This window comes from Ranitomeya variabilis, chromosome 2 (genome assembly GCF_051348905.1).
Source record: "Ranitomeya variabilis isolate aRanVar5 chromosome 2, aRanVar5.hap1, whole genome shotgun sequence".
In the NCBI taxonomy this organism is placed as follows: Eukaryota; Metazoa; Chordata; class Amphibia; order Anura; family Dendrobatidae; genus Ranitomeya; species Ranitomeya variabilis.
In genome coordinates this window covers 286,352,670-286,378,536 of record NC_135233.1, presented here as the reverse complement: position 1 = coordinate 286,378,536, position 25,867 = coordinate 286,352,670, and the positions used below count along the sequence as shown (strand labels likewise).

Here is a 25,867-nt window from a genome sequence, read left to right as displayed (position 1 = left end):
CATGAAGCAAGCGAATAGGATTTTACAAAACTCATTCTTAATATAGTAATTATTGCTGTGGTTTTGGGTTTTTTTCTCCAAAAAAGGGTATCTTGAGGGTATGATGTACAAGAGGTGTGGATCAAAATCTATGGGTCTGTGAAAAACAAAATAACTGGGGACACCCTTTTCCACACTATTGTATGCAAGGAAGACTGTTTTTCTCCTGAAGAAGCATTATGACCAACCTAGTTAGTTTGGCTTCTTTGGAATTGCCCACATCGCAGTCCCAGACAGGCTCTCCCTTCCGCAAAGGGAAAGAAGACACAAATACAGCATGTACCCATGCACTAAAACAAGACCTTTTCCCTTAGCAAACCTGCCTGAAGTTTTATTTGGTCTTCCAATGGAATCTTAAGTCATCTAAATCCCAGTGAACTTCGGTTTGATCACGTGAAAAGCGTTTCAGACAATTTCCTTTAGTTCACCGATATCCTTTAACATATATGAGGGTTGTCTGGATTAAATGTTCTATGATGTTTTGCAAAATGGTACTTTTCTGTTCTCCATAAATTTCTATCGAAAAGATGTAGATTCACTCTTTTTTTTTAACCAGCAGCTGTTTCCTAAGATTGTGCCCTCCTTTTTATTGGTGAGGGATTCTTTTTACTCATGAGTTATTGTACTCTCCCTTCATGTTATGCTACGTTCCCCAACTAATCCTTTAAGGATTTTTCTTGGCTGGTCCTAAGGTATTGTTGCTTTTTGCATGTCTACTTTTCCCTTTAGCTACTCCCTTTTTTTTTTTTTTTTAACCTCCATCCCCAAACATATTACCATCCTAACAAAGACATTGCAGGTACATATGGAGCACCGAGTGGGATCATTGAATGTAAAGGGCCTTCATAGTCTTGAGAAACGCTCTATACTGTTGTATCTATTGAAGTGAAGACTTTACAGGCTCACTTTACTTGAGTGCTAAACTGCACGTCCTAGTGTACAAATCGAAGTTTGGAGAACGAACACTCATGCAGCCAGCACCCTAACATTCAGTTAAAAAATAAATACGCCAACACTGCCAAGGAATTTCTGTTTTGATATTTATTAACGTCCATGTTTGTCATTACGACTTACATTATATTTGGGTTCACAAAACCAAACCCAAAGAGGTTTAAAAAAAAAATGAACTTACAATTACGCTGTAACATTTCATCCTAAGAAAAACAAATAGGAGTTATGACCATAGTACAGAAACGTCATAACTGCGTAGATCAACACATCAATGACATGGAATATATAGGAGCAGCATGATATACAGTACATGAGGAAAACCACACTGGTGCTGTATCATCCAGAACAATGTCACATTGTGATCTAGGAGTGGGACTGGTGTGCATGTGGTACTAGTCCTTGGGTAAGGAACCATCACCTATGTGTACCTTCTATACATAATGGAAGCCATATTGTGGGGTGAACTTAAGATTCATAAAATTGCTGGAGTCATGCCATTTCAAGTCCAAAATTTGTATTCACTTTTTTGAGGACTAACCTAGTGTCCCAATAACTGCGTCCACTGTACGACACAACATGGGCATACTGTGAAGTCATCTTTAACATGGGAAGTTACGTGCGTTGTTCTGCTTGTAAACCAGCTACTCCAATGTTACCGATAGTCGTTAATGGAGATTTTTGAACCTTTGACTAAAACAATTAAATACAATTTCCAAAGTCGCTTGCCTGAATGGAACCTCAATGAAAAATCTGCATTTTTTTCAGTCCTTCGTTACAATCAGTAATTGGCAATAAGTGATGTAAGCCTGATGGCAACTGTATGCACATGGGGCAATGTGACATGAAGAATGTCATCTTCTACATCCTGGGCTATGAATGAAATGTTCCTACCTGTCACATTCATTGTAATAAAGGCATATTGTTCATAGTCCAAAGATTTTTGGTTTTACCGCTGAGGCTCGCTGCATTATATTGAGTTATGCATACTGCTGGCTTCATGTAGCGCCATCTGAGGGGATTGCTTGTGTTGCATTTTAAGCTTGGCTTGTGGTCTATTTGTAGGCATCTCTCCCTTTTCTCCACTAAACACAATATTTTTTTTCTTCAAAATTTTGATTTGCTAAAAAGATACACAAGACTCTAGTTTCCTGAGAAGACGACTTTCAGGCTTTACGTTTACTATTAATTCCTTCACTCCTTCAGCTGTAATCACACATCTGTGTGTTATCAACCTTCCAATTTTTTTCTCAGGTGTCATCCTAGCTACTTTGTGGTTTTTTCATTGCTTCTAAGCCAATAAAAAAAAAAAGACCCCTGGAAATTCATAATTTACCACTACAGATCCGTGAGCCATGGAAGCAAAAGCAGAAAATTTACGATTGTCATCCATGTTTCACTGATCCCCATTGACCTGTCTGATCCGCAAACGGGAACCGTGATTTTCCCAGATTTTTTTCTTACTCAGCTCATTAAGTCCAAGGACTGTCTAATAAAAATTTCAGACAGCTCATGGACATTTCACCCCGATGTATGAATGCACCCTATTTTTGACACAACTACGTCACCAACTCTTCTGTGTGTCAGACGCTTCCCCCCTAGATCGGCAAAACACCATACTCCCCCCATCTTCTGCTATGTAAATGTACAAATGTGTGATTACTTCTTCCCTAGCTCTGCTACCTATAAAAAGTATCGCTGACCAAAACTAGGAAGAAACAAAAGCCCAAGTTTATTAAGGCTGGCTTTTACCAGGACAGTCTAGAAAGAAAATAATGCAGATCTAGAGGCCTGTGCTGTGTGATCGAGGCAGTCATAAGTGTGTCATAAGGATGGAGATTATATAAACAAAAAAACACAAAAACAAAGAGGCTGAGAACGTGCATATATAAAAAAAAAAAAAATACACAAAAACTATTATTCATCAGGCAAATCCCCTCTACTGCAGTGGTCTCGCTGGACTGGTTGACCTGTCCTTCAATAATGGCACCAATCACTGACCTTAGTGTTCACGTGCCGTACGTGCAGACATGGAGGCCTGTGGTTGGCACAATCACTGAAAGTCACGATGAGACTTGCGGTACCATCAGAGCAGTCAGTGAAGTTTCCAGGTGAGTATCAGTTTCTCTATTTTACCTCACCCCATCTTTTTTCAAAACCTGGACAACTACTGCAAAGAACCTGTCTTCTCTACAAAATACCTATACAGTAGAGATGGGCGGATCGATTCGCAAGACTCGGTCCATCAGTCAGGTCCAGTAGTCTTTGGTTGACAGATGGGAGGCTTGCAAATCTTACCTTGGTGCGACATCATCAATGCAGTGTGATGGACACATCATCAAAAGCCGCACCAGGGATCCAAGAATCAGAAAATCTATTTATATTACATTTTCTGTGGTAAATGTATATTTTCTAAATTTTTGGCAGTGTTTTTTTTCCAGGTCATAATTTTTATTAAAAATACAAATTAGGAATCTTGCAATTTTCACACTGGCTAGACTAACTTCCTGTTTTACGAAACAACACAGGTATATAGTCACTCCAGTCATACCTCGACCCTATCTTTGAGCAGGAAGAGTAGTGACATCAGCTATTTTGATTGGGTGATCATGTGTGATCAGTTGTGCATTAGAAGTGTTATCGGACATTGTAATCCTGTCTCTGATAAGAGCCCTGAAAAATAGTCATGTAAAGACAGAGTATTAATGTAAAAAAGCTTCACTGGTAACTGTGAAAATTGCAAGATTATTATATAAAATATACCGCTCTGGCAAAAATTAAGAGACCACTGCAAAATGTTCAGTTTGTCTGATTTTTCTGTTTTATAGGTATATTTTTGAGTAAAATGTAAATTGTTCTTTTATTCTATAAACTACTGACAACATGTCTCCAAAGATCCAAGCAATACATTTTTTTTATTTTTTTCTGAAAAGGAGAAATGGTCAAAATTAAAAAAATCATTTAGAAACAACAATACTAATGTTTTAACTCAGGAAGAGTTCAGAAATCAATATTTTGTGGAATAACCATGATTTTTAATCACAGCTTTCATGTGTCTTGGCATGCTTTCCACCAGTCTTTCACACTGCTTCTGGCGCACAAATTTAAAGGGAACCTGTCACCCCCAGGGCCTAAGTAAAATAGCCACCTTCAGCAGCACTAAGGCTGCATTCTGTGAAGGTGGCTCTTATGTTTATTATCCCTAGGAACGCTGAAATAATGACTTTTATAAATTTCCCGCCATATCTCTATTGAGGCAGAAAGGTACGTTTTCTCCCCAACTCCACCGTGCGCGCTGACCGTGAACTTATATTAGGTGCTTGCCCCTGTGTGTAGCGGAGGCCCCAGATCCCGCCCCGCAGTGTGTTATGATGTATTCACACTACGGGGCTGGGAATCTGGCGCTTGCGCAGTGGAGCGGGTCACCGTGCTCCATTCAAGATAGTGCCGAAGTCTCGCGAGACTTCAGCACTTCTATCGAGGAGCACGGTGACCCGCTCCACTGCAAGTCACATCTCCTGTTTACTTACGAGAGCTTAAAAGTCATCACACCTGATGAGCAAGTGTTTTGCTTGTTTATAATGCATTTAGAAGGGCTTATAGTTGGGAACAAGTGTTCCTACAAACATTTGTTCGGCAATTATTGGCTTGTGTATATAGACCATTAGCAACACAACAACATACTTTATGGTGGGCCAATAGTGCAGCGTTCCTGTCCCCATATTATACGGCTCCTAACAAGAAGGCAGAATATCATGAAGTCTCCAGCAGGGAGGCATACTAGGATAGCAGGCCCACTTTAATGGTTGTGAACAGCTTTTTAGGGTATTTACAACCACGTAATTTTTAACTGTAACAGGACTAAAACAATACAATAATACAAAAAACTCTTTACTAAAAATGCAGATACATCAAACAAGCCTGAAGATGAAGGAAACATTTGGCTACAGATTACTATAGCAGAGTGGTTAGCGAAGGCCAACGGTGTACAGGCGTAGTGTAGACTTCATCTTATTATACACAATCAGATACACAGGTAAATGTGTGTCAACACACCTGGATCATCAGGCACATCAACACGGGAAAACCATGTGATCAAAATGGTCAAAAGCAAAGAATATACAGAATTAAATAAGGCAATAAGCCATTAAAGCATTGGAACAATACACATTGCAACATATGTTACACTGGAGATTTACAGGTCAGAGGACATGCTCGAAAAACAGCATACTTAGCTAAACGAAAAGCAGAGTAATAAATACATATGTTGAATAGGTGTATCATGGGAAGAAAGGGACAGTTAAAAACCCAATATAAATCGCACTTTTCCATAGGAACAAATATTTGTCTGCACTAAAAGCCCTGGTAATATTTTACTTACAGGACAGGTATAGAAACTTACAGCAGTGTACAGGCTTCTCAACGTACCCAGCCCCCACAAAGGATACGGCAGCAGATTAAAGCAGAAGATTACACCCCACCCCAAGAATATGAAAGGGTTCTAACTTTGTAAAAAAATATTTGGCATGAAATAGCTAAGGTGTTAAATATTCTGCATTGAGGTGGAGGTGGGAAACGCAAATCTCCTGCAGGTACCCCAGAACGCTAGAATAATGACCGCAGCCGTCATCTAAACTCGTCCCATCACCGTATGTACTAAAAGTAAGCAAGAACCTGTAGTGACGCCCATACGATAATGCTAAACACCATTCAAAAGTAAACTTGGCTTCAACCATAAAGTAATATCATACACCCCTTCCCATGTAATAAATAAAGTGGTCATACAAAGCTCATTTATACACTTATTTTCTAGCTAAAAGGCAACTTCCTAACTCCTCATCATTACATTCACTGTGTGGCTGGTGTCTTCTTCACCCGAAAATCAAGTCTCAGTACAGCAGCACATTTTGTAACTCCAAAAATGACATTTGTATGAACAGGGACGTGTGTGTAGTTTGGGGTATTGTGGCGCCACCTCGATTACACTTTTATTAACGGGGTATGTTCACATTTGCGTCAGAGCCTCCCCTACTAATTCCATCAGATTTGATGAGAAGATCAGCCATGCATGTACCAACCTTCTTCCCGTGGAGCACCAATGTGCCAAACACATGAGAGATTGGGGTCTGCTGAGCACAGCAAAACCCATCATATGAAAAAGATGGCACCGTGCTTTATCTCCATTATAATCGGAAGACTTGACGCGGATCTGAACAAAGCCCAAGGCAAAGAAACTATACATTTGTGAATCAGCCGAGAATCCTCAACCAGCACCTGTTAGAGGGAGTGTGGGCCACGGTGACGCTTATCAGATGTACTTTCTTACATCAATTGCTAACAACCCTTTTAAGGCCGGGGTCACATGAGCGTATGTTCTCTCATGTGAGGGAATCGGGACAGTTATGGTAGTGACACTCGGCTCAGCTCGGTCAGATTATGATCCGAGAGTCATCTGAGTGTGATTTGATCCTCTCGCATGAGACAAACGCACAATAGGTGTGAAGAAGGTGCGTATATCAGACCGATGTTTCACACGCACACAGTATGGGAGAGTGCAATCCGAATTCCAGAGCCATTCGCAGCATACCGAATCAGCATGAGAAGAAAGTCGCAGGTCTGCTCTGCCCCATAGTATAACATTGGCTGAGTGCTCGCCAAGAGAACATTGGAGAGCACTCAGCTGTGCTATAACTCAGCCCTAAATATCGAGAACCATGTTGGATCTGGTTCCACTTAAAATCCAATCCTCAAAGAACTCCCAATGGATCAGGCTTTGATAACCTCCTACATGACTGACCACCCTTACTATTAAAAGGTTTTGTCCGGAATATGAAAAATGGCACGTTTTGTTCCCCTTTAAAACAGTCACATCTGTATGTTGCAGTGTCTGATTACAGAGCTCATCCCTAATCCAGTGAGTGGGGTCTGAACTGCCATACCAGAGCCATCACATCGGCACACATGGCACTATATTCCAAGAAAGAAAGGTAGAGACATTGTCCTGACCCAGAACCCCCATTACAGCACCTGTGCATCCCCTGTGCTGCAATTCCTGATGGACTGGAGCCCCTTAGTGTTCCTGTACTGACACAAGCATAGCGATACGTCCCCTTGTGAAACCCACTGCTGCTAACAAGCCGGAGGATCAGTCCGACAACCAGTGAGGGAATTCAGGTATACTTTGCTTCAACCCTTCTCTTAACTCATTCACTCCTTATCTACTTTATTAATACTCACAACTAAGAAAATGCCAAGAAAATAGTGTGACGTGTAAAAAACGACTAAACCCACCCATTCATGGCAGGGAGATTCCTGCCAAGTGCAGGCCGAAAAGAATGCCAGTAACTTACTGTACTTACCAAAAATACTTCATCTCATGCAACGAACACATGAAAAATAGAAAATGACAAGCGCTGTACGTCTCACAATACAAACACTAGCGAATACTGCCACACAAGCATTCTAGTGGGACTTAATAATGCTTTTCTTTGCAGTGCACATTATACAAAATACTACAAAACACCAAGTGCCCATACTAAGATTCCTACTTAGGAACATAAAATCAATTTAAAGTTTACCTGATGTCTGTCCGCAGTGGAGGCCGCCATGAAAATGCAGCAGTAACACTGGAAGGAATAATCTGCATCAACATGAGCACCGACACGGCCACTGAGAGCAGGCGAGCAGGACACTTTATGAATAGACAAGTCATGTAATGTTTGCGCAGGGTACCTGCACATCATCTGTACAGAGGTACTTATACATATACTTATAATAAAGTGAATCTGAAAAGGTCTTGTTTCTTTATAAACTACATTGCCCAGTCATAGAGGAGTATTTCACCTCCTCACTGCTGCCCGCTCCTGTGACGCCTTGTACTTCACATAAAGGGCTGCAGGCACAATGGCAGTGAAGTGGCTTCCACACCATGAACTACAACAACGTGACACACAGTGTCACAGACATAGCAGTGGAAATGCATTGCTCTAACTATTCTACACTTCTGTCCGTATATAAGTTTCTTTTTTTTATTTTTCTTAGAAGGTCATATATGTACATTTATATATTTACACACACATTTTCCTCATTTTTTTAATACAATCAAGAAAAAAAGATACAATTTGTATCAACAAACAAAAGGTCAATTCTGGGTAAGTGAGGCGGGTATTTCGGCTGCCCACAATCCAATCTGAAATCAGACTGGTCAATGGTTAGGGATTTTTAAAACATTAGATAAAAACGGGGAATGCTATTCATAATCGGCTTTAAAAGGGTGTGCAGAAATGGATATAGAGATTATATATATAACTTTATCGTTTAAGGTTTTTTTTATTGTATTCTATTAATGATCAGTGACTTCACTTGACCTACAGCACTGGGTGTAGTCTAATGGAGTCATAAGTACCCAATAATGGGAGAGATTAACGGTGCCCAGAGACATTAGACTTTAGTTGGTGAAAAGATCAACCAAAACTTTCAGTCGTGGGGTAAAATGTAAAAAGTAAATACAATTTTGACATTTGTTTCACATGTTATTGCCCTATAATTACAAGAAGATCAGTGAGAGTCTGGATTCTGAGACCCCTATCAATTGCTCAACTCTCACCGGCGCAGCTCAGGACGCTATGCACTCACCGTCTGCTACAGTGCGCCCTCCCCAGTCTTGCTACACTGCGCCCTCCCCAGTCTTGATTCGCCGCTCCCTCCCCAGTCCTGACTCGCTGCTTCCTCCCCAGTCTTGACTCGCCGCTCCCTCCCCAGTCTTGACTCGCCGCTCCCTCCCCAGTCTTGACTCGCCGCTCCCTCCCCAGTCTTGACTCGCCACTCCCTCCCCAGTCTTGACTCGCCGCTCCCTCCCCAGTCTTGACTCGCCGCTCCCTCCCCAGTCTTGACTCGCCGCTTCCTCCCCAGTCTTGACTCGCCGCTCCCTCCCCAGTCTTGACTCGCCGCGCCCTCCCCAGTCTTGACTCGCCGCGCCCTCCCCAGTCTTGACTCGCCGCTCCCTCCCCAGTCTTGACTCGCTGCGCCCTCCCCAGTCTTGACTCGCCACTCCCTCCCCAGTCTTGACTCGCCGCTCCCTCCCCAGTCTTGACTCGCTGCGCCCTCCCCAGTCTTGACTCGCTGCAATTGGCCTCTCAAGTAGAGGAGGGTGGGTGTGAGTGATCTGTGGGGGTGTTCTGTCACCTACTTGTGATCATTAAGGCAATGAAAAGTGAAACAAAATATTTTCAAAGCTTTAGTTACTCTTTGAAATCAAATCATCACTTTAGACATCAAATTGCAGAGATGAAATCAGCAGTTTGACTTTTTTTTTGCCAAATAGACAAACGCTGTTCCTCAAAATATGATCCTTTTTGTTAAAAGAATCCTCCCAGAAAGACTTGTTCATTCTCCCCCCAGTATGGCTGAACATGTAAGGCCAGAGTGAATGACTGACGGCCAATATTGACTGGAATATGTATGGCTGTATCAGCATCACTGCTCAGCAGACGATCTGTCAGCTCGTGTATGGCCACTGTTACACTGCTGCTCATTATCCAGGCTGGCAGTCTCATAGCTCACTCCAGAGATAAACGCAGAAGTGCTCGGATTCAACAATTGGGAAGAGATGCAGACCCCCAATATATACTAAAAGGGACAACCGCTACTAACATGGTGGGGACTAGCCACATTTTCGTGAATTCTGCTATAAAATCCCGCCAGCAATGTAGCTGTAACCCCATATACACGATGTGACCAAAGAATTTGCTCTAAGTGTTGCAGATTTCAATCACTGCTGTGTAACCTGTGGACTTCAGGCCATCTTTGCAGTAAAAAGGCCTGCCTTGCACATGGCATATTAGTATGTAACACCAACTCTTTGAGAGATATTTACCTTTACATCATTAATTTATAGGATTAGTATCATTTGAACAAAATTATGGGATGCAATTTGTGTGCAGGAGTGAAGAGGAGCCTGCGCAGCGCTGTCCTGACGTCACCTGATTTTGACATATTACCAAACAATAACTATTTTGCAGGGCACAATTGAAGGAAGTTACAAAGTGGGTGGGTATTAGAGTACGTGGACTCCTTAACAATACAATAGAAAATATTATTAGAGCAGCCGAAGACCCGATCCTCAGAAAGCCAGAGAAAACCCTGACGGCAGCCTGACGTTCCGTTTGTTTCACAGTAAGAAACATGTAGGCAGTTATCACCTTCTCATGAAGAAACAAAAGGGCTCTAAGCTTGGCCCTTCTACGCTTTCATGAAAAAACTGAAGCCGACTAAAGTCCAGAGCACAAGACTCCGGCTGCAAGCGGCCTCAACATCTCTAAAATATTATACAATGGGTTCCTTTAAAAAAATTAAATAAGATAGTGCTAAGGGTCAGCAACCTGAGTGCAGCAAAAGATAAGCGAGAAAACGTCTGGCCAGGTAACGCTATCTGCAGTATCTTTCCTTTAACTACATATTACACATAAAAACAAACAACACAACCTTCATTGCTGAGAGGGTAAATCCTATTTCTCCAAAGTGATCCAGTACCTGCTGGAAAGAAGTAGGAAGGTGAGCTGCACCTTCTGCAATGCTAAGGTCACATACTGATGGCCGTCACTGAAAGCTGCCTCGCTCTCTCTGGAGGCTACCTCCAATCATCATGGACATGTATAAATCTCAGAAAGCTTAAACATGAAAATTAGATTTAGAGCCTCATCATCATAGGACATGTCCTGCAATGAGACATTCCCAGATGTCTGTTTCTTGCTGTTCCTGGTTTCTAATGGACATATTAGGAAACTTCCAGATAAGCGTCTATGTCATGACCTGCAACATCTATTAATATATCCATCCAACATCTACAATAATTCTCCACAGTGGTGGATACTATCATGACGTAGAGCAAAATCTTTATGCGTTCTCGCATGTTGTAGGGATTCTACACTTTAACATTTTTGGTAGATTTAGAATAGATTCCCTTTTTTTTTTTTTTTTTTACAAAATAATTAGCATTTGGCCCCTCTAAATACGTAGGCCGTAGTGATTACCACTCGTTTAGTGGTTGCATTTAGAGGCATATGGCTATTACTGAGGTATGACAGACGATTCATTGTCACGGCAGAAACCTAGGCGCAACAAAAAAAATAACATGTATACTATACATATAAAACCTGTAAAATATGTCATATGTGGTCTCTAAAAAAAATACAAACAGATCCAAGCGGCCAGGTGACTTTGTGCAGTCAAGCAAAGACGCCCCATTGGTTTTTTTTTTCACTTTCTGTAAATCACTAGATAAAACTATACACAGATAGATGGAGGCATCTATCTCTACACATTTACATTGAATTCAACTGCAAGTACACAATTAGGCATGCAATATAATTGCTAACAATGTGAATAGGTGCTTCTATGAACAGCTGAAGAGACAACATAATGCAGCAACTCATGTGCTTTGATGATCTGCTGGGAACTCCAGCGTCAGAGAGCTTAACCGGCCCTTCCATCCTCCTTATTAAGAATAGGAACGAGTGACCTTACCCCCCAAGGAACTGAGGTTTAACCTGTCATGCAGGTTTATCAGGGATAAATATACCTATACAATAAAATATGCACTCCTCCGGGAATGCTGTAAAAGATCACAAAGTGTAGCTTAAAAAATAATAAATACAGGAAAAAGTTTCTTGTGTCCATACATCGATTACTTGGTGGCAGAAAAACTAATAGCTAGGTCATCCAAGTAAGCAAAAATGTGTAGAACACTGCCAGGTTTTATTCAGGCAACTTGATCAATAGATACTATTGTCCAGACAATATAGGTGGGATTAACAGTGTTGATGACCTGATCTCAACTTGGATACAATGACAGCGGCGAGCTGCTGTGCATCGGTCATGTGCGGGTTCTTCTCCATGACTGACAGCACCACCCCTTGAGGAAAGATGTTGCACAAGTTCTTGTACGTTTGATATTGATGCTCAGGAATGATGTGCTGCTCCCTGGGTTCACTGCTCATAATGGGCCAATGTGGCGACCTCCAGAGCTGCTCCATCTTTTCTGGCATACTCCTTACCATCACGGGCTCATAGCAGGGTTGCATCAGACTATTGCTCAGTGGGTAGGAGTGGTAGCTATACGAGTCCGTGGGGCATGGTAAAGGATCCCAACTGGCATGCTGTTCACGGCACAATGGTGGCCTCCTTTGTCGCATGGGGTTACTCTCATAAAGACGAGAATCAGAGATGCTATCCATTCTGGTCATCACTAAAGCTCTACCAGGCTGAGCATTGGCAGCAGGGTGCATACTCTCCGGTACTGGGTAATCTCCTGGACAGCTGGACCTTGCTCCTACCAAAGGATGTTGTATGTGAAGAGCCAAATGTGAAGATGACGGTTTACGAGGTGTTTGCATGGGTTCTTCCTGCCCATAGCTCTGCACCCGAGTTAGCGCTTCATGATAACCATGTACAAATGGCTGTAGCCTACCCTGTGGAGGTCTTTGAGGTTTTATAGTATCCTCATGGCCTTGCTCTGCAATGCCCAAATAGAGGTCACTGTAAGAAGAGTAGGAATTGCTACTAGTGTGGCTCATGCAGCTGTCAGGACATGGGCTGGAGTTCCTGGAGAAACCTGCTCGGTCTTGTTCAGAGGTGTAGTAGTCCGAACTGTGCATAGTACTTATACTTAGGTTGGAAAAGTCACTAAGCATTGAGTAATAACCGTGGTCTCCAAGTGACTCGTATTTTGGATAATCCTCAGTGTAACTCACAGAATTGCCATGGCTGTTCGTCACCAAAATCGGTGGGTAGTGCACGCTTGCCATATGTTCTAGAGAGGATTTCTGGTGAGAAAACTGAGATGACCCTGGAACAGGACTACTTGCTGAGCGAGTGTTCAAAGCACTTACTGCATGGCTCTTGGGAGGCGGCAGAGTGGGAACGCTCAAGGCAGACACAAGCGATGGCACAGAGTTAGCCTCTGACTTACGGGCCGCTGAAAGTCTCTGCTCTGGTTCAACCGCTGCAGAACGAATACTCGGATCAGACTGTCTTTTAGGAGCTATACGTTTAGCTTCAATGGACCCGTCTGCCTTGGAAATAGATGGGCCAGTTCCACATTTAACCAGGGCTCCTTCACTCATTGTCTTCACAGCTGACAGCTTAGCACTTATACGGAGCTCGTCGGCCACTGACCTCAAGGGCTGGTTCGCTCGCTCAGGGTGGTAGTACTTGCACTTGTGCCCATAGGTGCATTTTTTACCTGAAAGGAAAAAAGAACAGATTGGTAAATATACACTAACTAAAATTCAGATGTATTTCTGTTCTGTCTATAATAATGGTGAAGGCCCAAAACAACTAAAGGACAGACAATATACAATTATTAACAAAAAGTAAGATATAACTAACCAAACCTTCCAAATTGACCACACAGAATGGTATTTTTTTTTAGCCCAAGCTTAACTGTGAAGGCTAAATTATTTATTATGCTATAGTTAATAAAGACTGAAAGCATAAAATCTCTTTTTTATTCTCACAATTTTAAATATATCACATGGAGAAAGAAAAAAAAAAGCAAAAAACACACCAACTCATGTAACATCTACTTACCATACGGACAAGGTTGCTTCTTATGCTCCGGTACAACAGGTTTTTTACGCAGGAAATTTTCCAAGCTGGGGCCATGTCTTCCTAGAGGATCGTCAGGAGGCATAAACCTGGAAATTGGATTTAGTCACAACACATTAGGTCATGTTGCAGAAAATTCACAGCGTGTAACAAAATGTATGTTTTTTCATGTAAACTTATGCCCACCGGGCGCTTCATGACTGTGGAACTGTACATTTCTGGGGTTTTTTTTCTTTTAACATAAATGCTTTTATCATCTCAGTTATCATTAATCTGTCGGTCATATTGATTTAACAGAAACAGCATAAATGGCAAAGCAATTGCGCCAGTTTTTTTTTTTTTTTTTTTTTTTAAGTATACTACAAAATACACGGAGCAGTAGATCTCTCAGTATTAGAGGCAACAATTATTAGGGTGTAATTGCTAATAATTGGATTTCTTTATCTTTACAGGGCACTTACTTGTCATTGACAAATGAATACATAAGAAGCCTTTCTTCAATAAACTTTTTCCATTCAGGTTTCTCATTCTGGAGGTCTCTGTAGTTGTCATTGGACACAATGATGCCCTCAGAATCAAAGGCCAGCTTAACTATAAAGCGGTCATCATAGCAAACTACTCTGCGGCCCTGCACCCTGCGTGATGGCGTGAAGACCAAAATCTTCTCCTTTTCCAGTTTGCGAAGAATCTCTTGATCTAAGGAGACCAAAAAAATATTAATAACCTGATAAAATGTAATTTGTGGACAATGTTTGGACAGAACATGTATCTTGCTACGTAATGTTAGCTTTCTTTGAATTAATAGCCACTAAGTTTAATTGTAAGATACATATCGGCCTCTTTGGATGAACAATTTCTAGGTGACAAAATAATAATAATAATATAATAATAATTTTTATTTATATAGCGCCAACATATTCCGCAGCGCTTTACAACTTATAGAGGGGACTTGTACAGACAATAGACATTACAGCATAACAGAAATCACAGTTCAAAACAGATACCAGGAGGAGTGAGGGCCCTGCTCGCAAGCTTACAACCTATGAGGAAAAGGGGAGACACGAGAGGTGGATGGTAACAATTGCTTTAGTTATTTGGACCAGCCATAGTGTAAGGCTCGGGTGTTCATGTAAAGCTGCATGAACCAGGTAACTGCCTAAGTGTGTAGCAGTACAGACACAGAGTGCTATTAACTGCATAAAGTGTATGAGAACATGATGCAAGGAACCTGATTACCGTATATACTCAAGTATAAGCCGAGATTTTCAGCCCAAATTTTTGGGCTGAAAGTGCCCCTCTCGGCTTATACTCGAGTCATGATCGGTGGCAGGGTCGGCGGGTGAGGGGGAGAGGGCGCTGAGGCATACTCACCTAGTTCCGGCGTTCCTGGCGCTCCCCCTGCCCGTCCCACTGTCTTCGGTGCAGCAGCCTCTTCCCCTGTTCAGCGGTCACCGGCACCGCTCATTAGAGAAATGAATAGGCTGCTCCACCTCCCATAGGGGCGGAGCCGCATAATTCATTTCTCTAATCAGCGGTGCCGGTGACCGCTGATAGAGGAAGAGGCTGCGGCACCGAAGACCAGCTGTCCGGGGGAAGGAGCGGGACGCCAGGAGCAGGTAAGTATTACATATTCACCTGTCCTCGTTCCACACGCCGGGCGCCGCGCCATCTTCCCGGCGTCTCTCCGCACTGACTGTGCAGGTCAGAGGGCGCGATGACGCATATAGTGTGCGCGCCGCCCTCTGCCTGATCAGTCAGTGCAGAGAGACGCCGGGAAGATGGCGCCGAGGAGCTGCAAGCAAGAGAGGTGAGTATGTGTTTTATTATTTTATTGCAGCAGCACAGCTATGGGGCAATAATGGACGGTGCAGAGCACTATATGGCACAGCTATCTATGGGGTAACGGTGCAGAGCACTATATGGCACAGCTATCTATGGGGCAACGGTGCAGAGCACTATATGGCACAGCTATGGGGCAACGGTGCAGAGCACTATATGGCACATCTATGGGGCAACGGTGCAGAGCACTATATGGCACATCTATGGGGCAACGGTGCAGAGTACTATATGGCACAGCTATGGGGCAACGGTGCAGAGTACTATATGGCACAGCTATGGGGCAACGGTGCAGAGCACTATATGGCACAGCTATGGGGCAACGGTGCAGAGCACTATATGGCACAGCTATGGGGCAACGGTGCAGAGCACTATATATATGGCACAGCTATGGGGCAACGGTGCAGAGCACTATATATGGCACAGCTATGGGGCAACGGTGCAGAGCATTATATATATGGCACAGCTATGGGGCAACGGTGCAGAGCATTGTATATATGGCACAGCTTTATGTGGAGTATCTATGGGGCAACGGTGCAGATCATTGTATATATGGCACAGCTTTATGTGGAGCATCTATGGGGCCATAATGAACGGTGCAGAGCATTATATGTGGCACAGCTTTATGTGGAGCATCTATGGGGCCATAATGAACGGTATGGAGTATCTATTTTTAATTTTGAAATTCACCAGTACCTGCTGCATTTTCCACCCTAGGCTTATACTCGAGTCAATAAGTTTTCCCAGTTTTTTGTGGCAAAATTAGGGGGGTCGGCTTATACTCGGGTCGGCTTATACTCGAGTATATACGGTATGTGTTTTGTTTTTTTCTATTTTTAATAGGCCACACAGGGATAGTTAGGTTAATGCGTTGAGGTGGTAGGCCACTCTGAACAAATGAGTTTTTAGGGCACGCTTAAAACTGTGGGGATTGGGGATTAATCGTATTAACCTAGGTAATGCATTCCAAAGAATCGGCGCAGCACGTGTAAAGTCTTGGAGATGGGAGTGGGAGGTTCTGATTATTGAGGATGCTAACCTGAGGTCATTAGCGGAGCGGAGGGCACGGGTAGGGTGGTAGACTGAGACCAGAGAGGAGATGTAGGGTGGTGCTGAGCCATGGAGTGCTTTGTGGATGAGGGTAGTAGTTTTGTACTGGACAAAAGGACACAAGCCTCTGCAGTATGCTATCCTAAAATTCACATTTCACCCCTGTTGCGGTGACAATAGAACGGAGTATCATACACGTAACTTCCTCTTATTCTGATGTTCCCGGTTTATTTTTGTGATACCACTCTCATCTATGACAAACAGGTGATAGATATATACAGGTGTAATAAGGGTAAGTACCAGTGATTGGGGCATCAGGGCGGGACTGTTCTTTTCTCCATGCCGGCACAAACACCGTAATATCCTTATGCCCTTTCTCAAGAAACCACTCTACAGCCAGTTGTATTCCTCGACAAGAAAAAACTTCTTTATTGCCATGGCTGGAAAAAAAATTAGAAACAAAAGGAATAAGCAATGTACAGCGCATGACACTTTATTATAGGGCTATTCCTTCCACAGTGCTGAGTAAATGATCAGTAAAGTAATTAACAATTTATTGCTCTTCCTCTTTTGTATTTGCACTTGCACTTTATCCGGTCATGAGCATGTACAGTAAAGTAGGAACCTGGATATTTTCTTTAAAGAGACGGCAACATATTAGACTTCAGACAGCAGCGGGGATTGGCATGTGAATGTTGCAGTTGGGACAGATGGCTCTACCTCCGATGTTTGCATGTGTATGGCCAACTTTAGAATGAAGATATTTATGATTTTGATGTATATTTATTTAATCAAAGTTAAAGAAAAAAGGCTGAAAGCATCCACTCATTCAAAGCTCCAAGGAACCCACTTGGAGAATTAGGAGCATGGAGACAAACACTGGACGCTGCTTGTTTGTCTTCATGATGATATTTATCTTCCATTTCAGACTTCACTTTATAAATTCATTACAAAATCAGAATAATTTATGAAGTTTGTTATATATTGTTATGCAGGTTAATCTGACATTGTGAGGGGAGATGAGGCAACCGTACGACGCCCAGTAAGAATCATACACTGGCTCTATCCTAATCAATAGGACCATTGTACAATACCGGCTGGGCGTCATACAGCTGCCATGGTAACTTTACCACCCAGCGTGCAGCTGCGTCTCTCCACGCTCACTGTCACACTGGGTGGGAGATTACGCCTGGGAGGGAACTTTACTGGCACTGATGAATTGGTCATAAGACAAAGAAGGATAAAAGTGAGAATCAGATGGGTGGAAATTACAATAAACAACCATCGCTCACAACCACTGCAAATAAGGGACAGACAGATAGAGACAGATAGATATGAGATAGATACATAACTCATAGATATGAGATAGATAAGAGATAGAAGACAGATACGAGATAGATAGATAGATAGATAGATAATAGATAGCAGAGAAAACTGTGATTTATCAAAGCAGCCATGTAAGTGATACATCTCTGAAATCAGGATCTACGTACCTACATTATGATGTTTTCAGATTAGGTCACGAAAACTTAGTGACAGATTCCTTTTAAGGGGCCCATGTACCTCTCACATAGGTGTTGGTTAAAAGCTAAGGCGGGTGACATCTATTTCTCCCAACTCCCCAGACAAACACCCAACCAAGTGTTCAGGAGATTTCAATGTGGAGAGTGGGATACATCTCACATCAGCTGAGCTCCAGGGAAATCAGAAGAATCGGGGGTTTGAATTCACCATCATAATCTAATGCAATATCAAATGTCTGGGGAGAGTAGGGAGATCTATGTATATATAGCCAGTGGGTTTGACCAACTTTAAGCTAATGTGGATCCCTTGGATCAGTTAGAATTGACCACTTAGGATTGAAATGTTTTAGTTTTTCTATCCAAGTGATCAATAAACAACATGCCATCTAAAGTAATAAATCTGTTTTACTTTTAAATAGATTTGTAAACCGACCTCATCGCCACGTTACTTCCATCGATGACAATGGGTCTGAGGTTGTCCATGTTGTCCACAACTTCATCTTCTAGAGATAGCTCTGGACTTGCAATCTCTTTGGTGCAAGGGCCTCTTGGTACTAGGCTGGCAGTGACAATGTCCCCAGTGCCCTGTGCTTCTGACTCTCCCTTATTTCCCAATCTCACCAGCTCCGCCAGGATATCATTGATAAGGGCGTCTGCACCCAGCTTATTGAGGACAGCTTGGATTTGATCTCCATTGTATCCCAACTTTAGGGCGAAGTCCATCTTAGCTTGATACTCCTTGTCCAGGTGACTTTTAGTGTCCACCAGCTTGGCTCGGTGCTCCGGCAGAACTTGAATGCTGCTTTGTGAAAAGCTGGGACGGTCCAAGCACGGTGATCTACAAAGTTGTCTGTGTGGCTTACTTGCAATGTCTATACCTTGGAAAAGCGTATTGACATAACTCCCAATTCCACTGCGGCCTCCCTGTTCGGCTTCACTCTCTGAGCTGGTCCATTCATCAGATTCACTGCAGTCTCCAAGGTCTTGTGAGTAGTCCATTTCATTTGCAGCCGCCCTTTCTTCTTTGGACGGCCTCTTCTTTTCCATTTCCAGTTTTCTGACCATGGACCAGGCAGTCATCACGTTTAGCAGACGACCAAAGATCTTCAAGCTACCACCTTTCACTTAATTACAGCTGTAATTTATGGCATCTTCCAGGCTGTGGGACACCACCTCTGCTTAGGGATGTAAGGTCTTGCAAGGTATTCTCTGGGATACAGATGACAAATGTATTCCTGCAAAAGAGAATACACAATATTAGTGTAAGGGACACAGGAATAATAAGAGGATGGAATGGCAATACAGAATGACCTCACGGCAAAGCCAAATCTTGTACAACGTTGATATAAAGTCATTCTAACTACAAACTGACAATATCACTACCATGCTACGGAATAAACAGGGGCTCTTCTTTCACACAAAAAAGTCACAACTTTTTTTTGGACTGTGCGAAAACAGAAAACCAGTTCCTCTACTTCATGTGAAGCATGTTCACAGTTTATAGTAGAATATTAAAGTGGAAATGAAATGTGCTAAAGTGCCCAAAAATATTCATCGTTTGTCTCCTAAACATTTTTGGAATGTAAAAAACTTGTTCTGTCTGCACAAATTTTTTTTTCCAAATAAAGAAAGGACACCAAATGCATTGGGGAGGGAGGAGGGGGGGAATAAAGTTTATTAATGTTAAAGTCTATTGTAAATGGACCATAACAGATGGTTATCGTCCGTTAACAGGTCTGGTTTTAGCGCTGCACATGCTCAGAATGCTAGAGCTGTTCACAGACACCTCAAATTATTATTATTTATAAATAATCTAATAAAAATAATCTAATAACAGATGTAAAAAAAAAAAAAAACAGAAGCAAAGTGAAAACCAAAGTTATTAATATTTAATATTAAAATGAATGTGATCTGTATAACAAAGATCCCAATCACCACACGTTTTTATAAAATGATGTGCAGCTGGTCATTGGCTTCCCAATGTGCGGTGATACAGCTGTAGCCGACCATCAAGGAATTACACCCATGATGCATTAGTCCACAGTATGGGATACAGACATTAAGCAGTTTGTTGGCATTTTCTATTTTTCATTTTTCACCTATTTCCCGAAATGTAAAAATAGTAAGTGAAAAATCAAGACGGTCTTTGAAACATTTTCAATCTCAATAAATTCAATGCCACACATGGATGCAACTAGATGGGTATATAGCTCATACAGTAAAAGGATTGGTGTCTTCTTTCAAACCTCGCATCCAAGCCCTTACCACCTCCAACTTAAAACATTTCCTGAAAATTTCCTCTACCCAGAGTTAACACAAATGTCACTACATGCCCTCATCATCTCCCATGTGGACTACTACAATATCCTCCGCTGTGGTCTCCCACCTAACATTCTCACACCCCACCAATCTATCCTATTAATCTGCTGCCTGATTAATACACCTCTATTCTCTGCCAATCATTTAACTGACTCCACGTTATTAGCAATGATTTACAAGGTCATAATCTGTCCCCTCCAATCTCCCACCTAATCTCCTGATACCATCCCACCAGGGCTGTGAAGTCTGTAAACCAAACCACTGACCCCCGACTCCTCAATCTCCCTGACTGACTCCGATTCCACAGCACTGGTCACTACTGAGCATGCACATAAAGTGCAGCACAGATTCATCTCAACTACGACCCCACAGCCCTGGTCACTACTGAGCATGTACATAAAGTGCAGCACAGATTCATCTCATCTACGACTGCCCAGCACTGGTCACTACTGAGCATGTACATAAAGTGCAGCACAGATTCATCTCATCTACGACCCCACAGCACTGGTCACTACTGAGCATGTACATAAAGTGCAGCACAGATTCATCTCATCTACGACCCCACAGCCCTGGTCACTACTGAGCATGTACATAAAGTGCAGCACAGATTCATCTCATCTACGACTCCACAGCACTGGTCACTACTGAGCATGTACATAAAGTGCAGCACAGATTCATCTCAACTACGACCCCACAGCCCTGGTCACTTCTGACATGTACATAATGTGCAGCACAGATTCATCTCAGCTACAAGCCCAGATCCTTAGTTCAGGAACAGAACATGCATTAATAGGACATTTTATAACTTTCCCAAATTACTATGAAAAAACTGACAGCACATCCTGCACTGAACTGCTGAACCCAATTTGTTATATATTTTGGGAGACGGTCCATTTAATACCAACTCCACCAAAATGCAAACTCCACTGCCCTGCTTCCCACATCATCTCCTTTTTCCAGCTGCCTCTGTATGGTCCTCACACAACAGATTCCAAAATGTATCCAAAGCATCCTCATCCACTGGAAATCAATACCTCAGCACATCAAATTCTCTTTCAGTATTTAAATATTTGGATGCAACCTGAAAACTCACCTCTTCAGAAAAGCCTACAACCTGCACTAAATACCCCTGGAGCGGCTCCAACCTCCATCAGTTGTCTCCTTCCCCAGTACCATGTAGACTGTAAGCCCGAGAGGGCAGAGTCCTCTCCCTCTATGTACTAGTATACTATATATGGATTATATGTATGTAAACCTTCTTCTCATGTACAGAGCCCTGGACTTTAAAATTTACTAATTGTAAAAATACAAGTTACCAGATAAACCCATGGATGAGTTCTTTCCTCTTCAAACTTTGTGTGTCATTGTTTTCTTGAACAAGGCTTTCTAGCATCAATTAGATATAAAAACCCTTGACATTTTGTCATCATCCATCACGAGAGATATTACTGAACCAAAGCTTGGGCTTCCTCATTTGGCCATTAACCACTTGGCAATAACATCCTGCAATCCATTATCGCTTACCCAAGAACGTCCCTCTACACGCTCAAAGGACTCTTCAAAACTTAAATTACAATAATAAAGCAGGGTAAAGTGTCTGACAAAGTAGGAAGATGGAAAACCAGGTCACCTCACCTTCTAGAGGCATGATGACATCAGATCCAGCCTAATTCTACTTACTCTATAAATGGCGCACTTCTAGCCATCTCGACAAGGTTTGAGAATGATGCACTAGGCGCAGCAGACATCAGATAGGGGAGCTACAAAGTGTCACATTTGCATGTTTATATGTGGAAGCCATATTATACGTCTGAGTAGATGCCACATCTTTGATAAACAGGAAAATAAGTACATGTTATATGTAGCGGGATCATGCAATTACTTCAACAAAGCCCGTCTCCTACAGACGATTTTTCCTTTTATTCCAATTTCCAGAAGCTCAGAGCATTAGAGAGCTATATCTAGTGTATAGGGCAGAAACAGCTTCCAGCATATACATGAAATGTACCTACAGGTACACAATGTGGCCCGATATATGTTGGTATAACTTTTTATCAACTATAGGAAAGAAGAGCAAAATGTGCTTTTCTATAGAGCGGGTCAGTACAATGGGCACGATTATACATCAGGAATTCTTCCTCGTATACAACAGACAATCCTGTGACAACATTCACTATCCCCCAATAATTTAACGGATTCTCTCTAACAACCCAAAATACATAAGTGGATATCTATCACCAGCTATGGAGACACTGACAAAGAACGTGATTATCTGCTCAGATTCACATTGCCTTTCCAATGTGAGTCACAAAGTCAGATCACAGAGTAATTTGTTTTTGGGGGAAAGTTTCTAGGAGGAAATTAACTTATATATTTTTTTGCCCCCAGGTCTGATTTACATACAGAGTCACGTCATAGTTATAGGTTATCAAGACATGAACGAGCAATTAAACAGAGAAACAAAGCACTCTAGGCAGATTAAACAATGGAAGAACCAAAAACAATTATAAAGGCAGCACAAATATTTCCATAATGAAAGGGTAATAAAATAAATAATAATAATAATAATAAATAAAAACAGAAAACATCATAACACCACGTCATATGAAAACTAAAGAAAGGATGCGGATAGGGTACAGGATATTTGCGGTAGTGTAGGTTATAATGGTTTGCAGTGTAGCAGAGTTTTTGTGGCCCAGTGGAAAGGTCACATTAAATGAATATTTAGTAGTTAATATATTTGTAAATGGCTCATTCATATATATATTAGGTAGTAATAAATTAACTGGAGATACGCCATATATTTATTCCCTATCCTGGGGATGTGTGATTTAGTATTTAATGGTAAACACATATATAATCCACATAATCTGGCTTTCTGCAAAACCAGGATATGTTTACTGTGGGTATTTACAGAAAAAAAATCTAAATAAATAAATAAAAAATCCAGAACTCCACATAATCAAAAAACATATTGTGGATAATAAAATCCACAATGCGCTCATTTGCCCTGTGCATGGGGTATAGAATAGCCCAAGTCCAAGCATTTCCAGCTGAATGGTGGTGTATGAACTTGGCCTTAGTGACCCTAACTAGTGTCAGTGAGCGTTGGCACAGGAGCTTATATTAGACATGATTGCCTAAGATCTTCCAGCGCTGACATCACCGCTCAGCGAGACTTGTGAGACCCCGGTCTTTCTCTGTGATGTCATTGCTGCATCTACCATATAGGTCACATAGAAGTGAACGCAAAGGTAATTCTCAGGATATGCTTGAAATGAAAACTTGAAACGTTCCCCCATTGATTCAGTTTTTTTTTGGTTCCAGTAAGGTACAGTGGATTTAGTATACAGAACGGAGGAGAATGGCTCTCACTGCTTCCTGATCCCTATAGATCATACTTTTACATCATATCTGACTGCACTTTAACGTTTTATGTTGGTTATAACTTTCTGCATCCCTTCAAAAAGCAGCAGCAAAACATTCATTATTACATCTAAGAAGCCCCCACCATTACATTAGATTTCCTGTGATAAGATGACCAATTATATATCTTTTAACAGTGAGGTCATGGCGACTGCATCAAAAATAGGTGATTTAGGTGACCATAATAATATATAACCACCAATTTGACAATACCCTTTCCATGATGAAATGCCTGGTACACAATCAGTTAATATACAAAACACCTGTAGGCACCAGGCAGAGGTGGGTGCCGGTGGCCATGAGAACAGCTCCATCATTGGGCCATTTGCTGGAAGAATTCCTCATTCCTCCTCATGCAAACACTGGGAGATTGCATCAATAAGGAAGTTGTTTTGTTTTTTTTTTGTCTTTTTAAGGCTCCTTGTGACTTCCTGAAACCTGCCCTCATTACTGTCACATTAGGCTTCACCTGACCAGGTATGGGGGATTATACTGTGAGCACGGTGGGACGTTTCCACTGAATATCAATGTAGTCTCATATCCTGCAATAAGGAGCACATATGATCAGCAGGGTTCACTACAAAACACTACAACCTGCTAGATAGTAGGCAGAGAGGTTTCACAGGAGTATATTAATGTAACAGTAGGATATGTCCACTCTGCGATCAATGAGGGTCATACCAAGAGGTGCGCAGCAGCTCCTGTGTCTACTGTGTACCATGAGGTCTACTGTGTACCATGAGGTGCGCAGCAGCTCCTATGTCTACTGAGTACCAAGAGGTGTGCAGCAGCTCCTAATGTGTCTACTGTGTACCAAGAGGTGCGCAGTAGCTCCTATGTCTACTGTGTACCAAGAGGTGTGCAGCAGCTCCTAATGTGTCTACTGTGTACCAAGAGGTGCGCAGTAGCTCCTATGTCTACTGAGTACCAAGAGGTGTGTAGCAGCTCCTAATGTGTCTACTGTGTACCAAGAGGTGCGCAGTAGCTCCTATGTCTACTGAGTACCAAGAGGTGTGCAGCAGCTCCTAATGTGTACTGTGTACCAAGAGGTGTGCAGCAACTACTAATGTGTCTACTGTGTGCCAAGAGGTGCACAGCAGCTCCTAATGTGTCTGTGTGCCAAGAGGTGTGCAGCAGCTCCTAATGTGTCTACTGTGTGCCAAGAGGTGTGCAGCAGCTCCTATGTCTACTGTGTACCAAGAGGTGTGCAGCAGCTCCTAATGTGTCTACTGTGTACCAAGAGGTGCGCAGTAGCTCCTATGTCTACTGAGTACCAAGAGGTGTGCAGCAGCTCCTAATGTGTACTGTGTACCAAGAGGTGTGCAGCAACTACTAATGTGTCTACTGTGTGCCAAGAGGTGCACAGCAGCTCCTAATGTGTCTGTGTGCCAAGAGGTGTGCAGCAGCTCCTAATGTGTCTACTGTGTGCCAAGAGGTGTGCAGCAGCTCCTATGTCTACTGTGTACCAAGAGGTGTGCAGCAGCTCCTAATGTGTACCAAGAGGTGTGCAGCAGCTCCTAATGTGTACCAAGAGGTGTGCAGCAGCTCCTAATGTGTCTCCTGTGTGCCAAGAGGTGTGCAGCAGCTCCTAATGTGTCTATTATATACCAAGAGGTGTGCAGTACCTCCTAATGTGTGTACTGTGTACCAAGAGGTGTGCAGCACCTCCTAATGTGTCTACTGTGTGCCAAGAGGTGTGCAGCAGCTCCTATGTCTACTGTGTACCAAGAGGTGTGCAGCACCTCCTATGTCTACTGTGTACCAAGAGGTGTGCAGCACCTCCTAATGTGTCTACTGTGTGCCAAGAGGTGTGCAGCAGCTCCTAGTGTGTCTACTGTGTACCAAGAGGTGTGCAGCAGCTCCTGATGTGACTACTGTGTACCAAGAGGTGTGCAGCAGCTCCTAATGTGTCTATTATATGCCAAGAGGTGTGCAGTACCTCCTAATGTGTGTACTGTGTACCAAGAGGTGTGCAGCACCTCCTAATGTGTCTACTGTGTGCCAAGAGGTGTACAGCAGCTCCTAATGTGTCTACTGTGTGCCAAGAGGTGTGCAGCAGCTCCTAATATGTCTACTGTGTGCCAAGAGGTGCACAGCACCTATTGTGTCTACTGTGTACC

At 42.4% G+C, this 25,867-nt stretch overlaps 1 protein-coding gene across 3 annotated transcripts in view; it reads right to left on the bottom strand.

Annotated features, from left to right (window-relative positions):
* Positions 1 to 1,071: 1,071 nt before the first annotated feature.
* The window catches only part of ZC3H12B (zinc finger CCCH-type containing 12B), a 105,987-nt gene continuing 81,191 nt past the window's right edge, over positions 1,072 to 25,867 (bottom strand). For all 3 annotated transcript variants that reach the window (XM_077285080.1, XM_077285078.1, XM_077285079.1), the window contains 5 exons: positions 18,436 to 19,237; positions 16,780 to 16,919; positions 14,055 to 14,289; positions 13,576 to 13,682; positions 1,072 to 13,228 (listed from right to left, as the gene is read on the bottom strand). In XM_077285080.1, the coding sequence (XP_077141195.1) occupies positions 11,796 to 13,228; positions 13,576 to 13,682; positions 14,055 to 14,289; positions 16,780 to 16,919; positions 18,436 to 19,082 (2,562 nt within the window). In that variant the 5' untranslated portion in view covers positions 19,083 to 19,237 and the 3' untranslated portion in view covers positions 1,072 to 11,795. The remainder of the gene's footprint in view (positions 13,229 to 13,575; positions 13,683 to 14,054; positions 14,290 to 16,779; positions 16,920 to 18,435; positions 19,238 to 25,867) is intronic.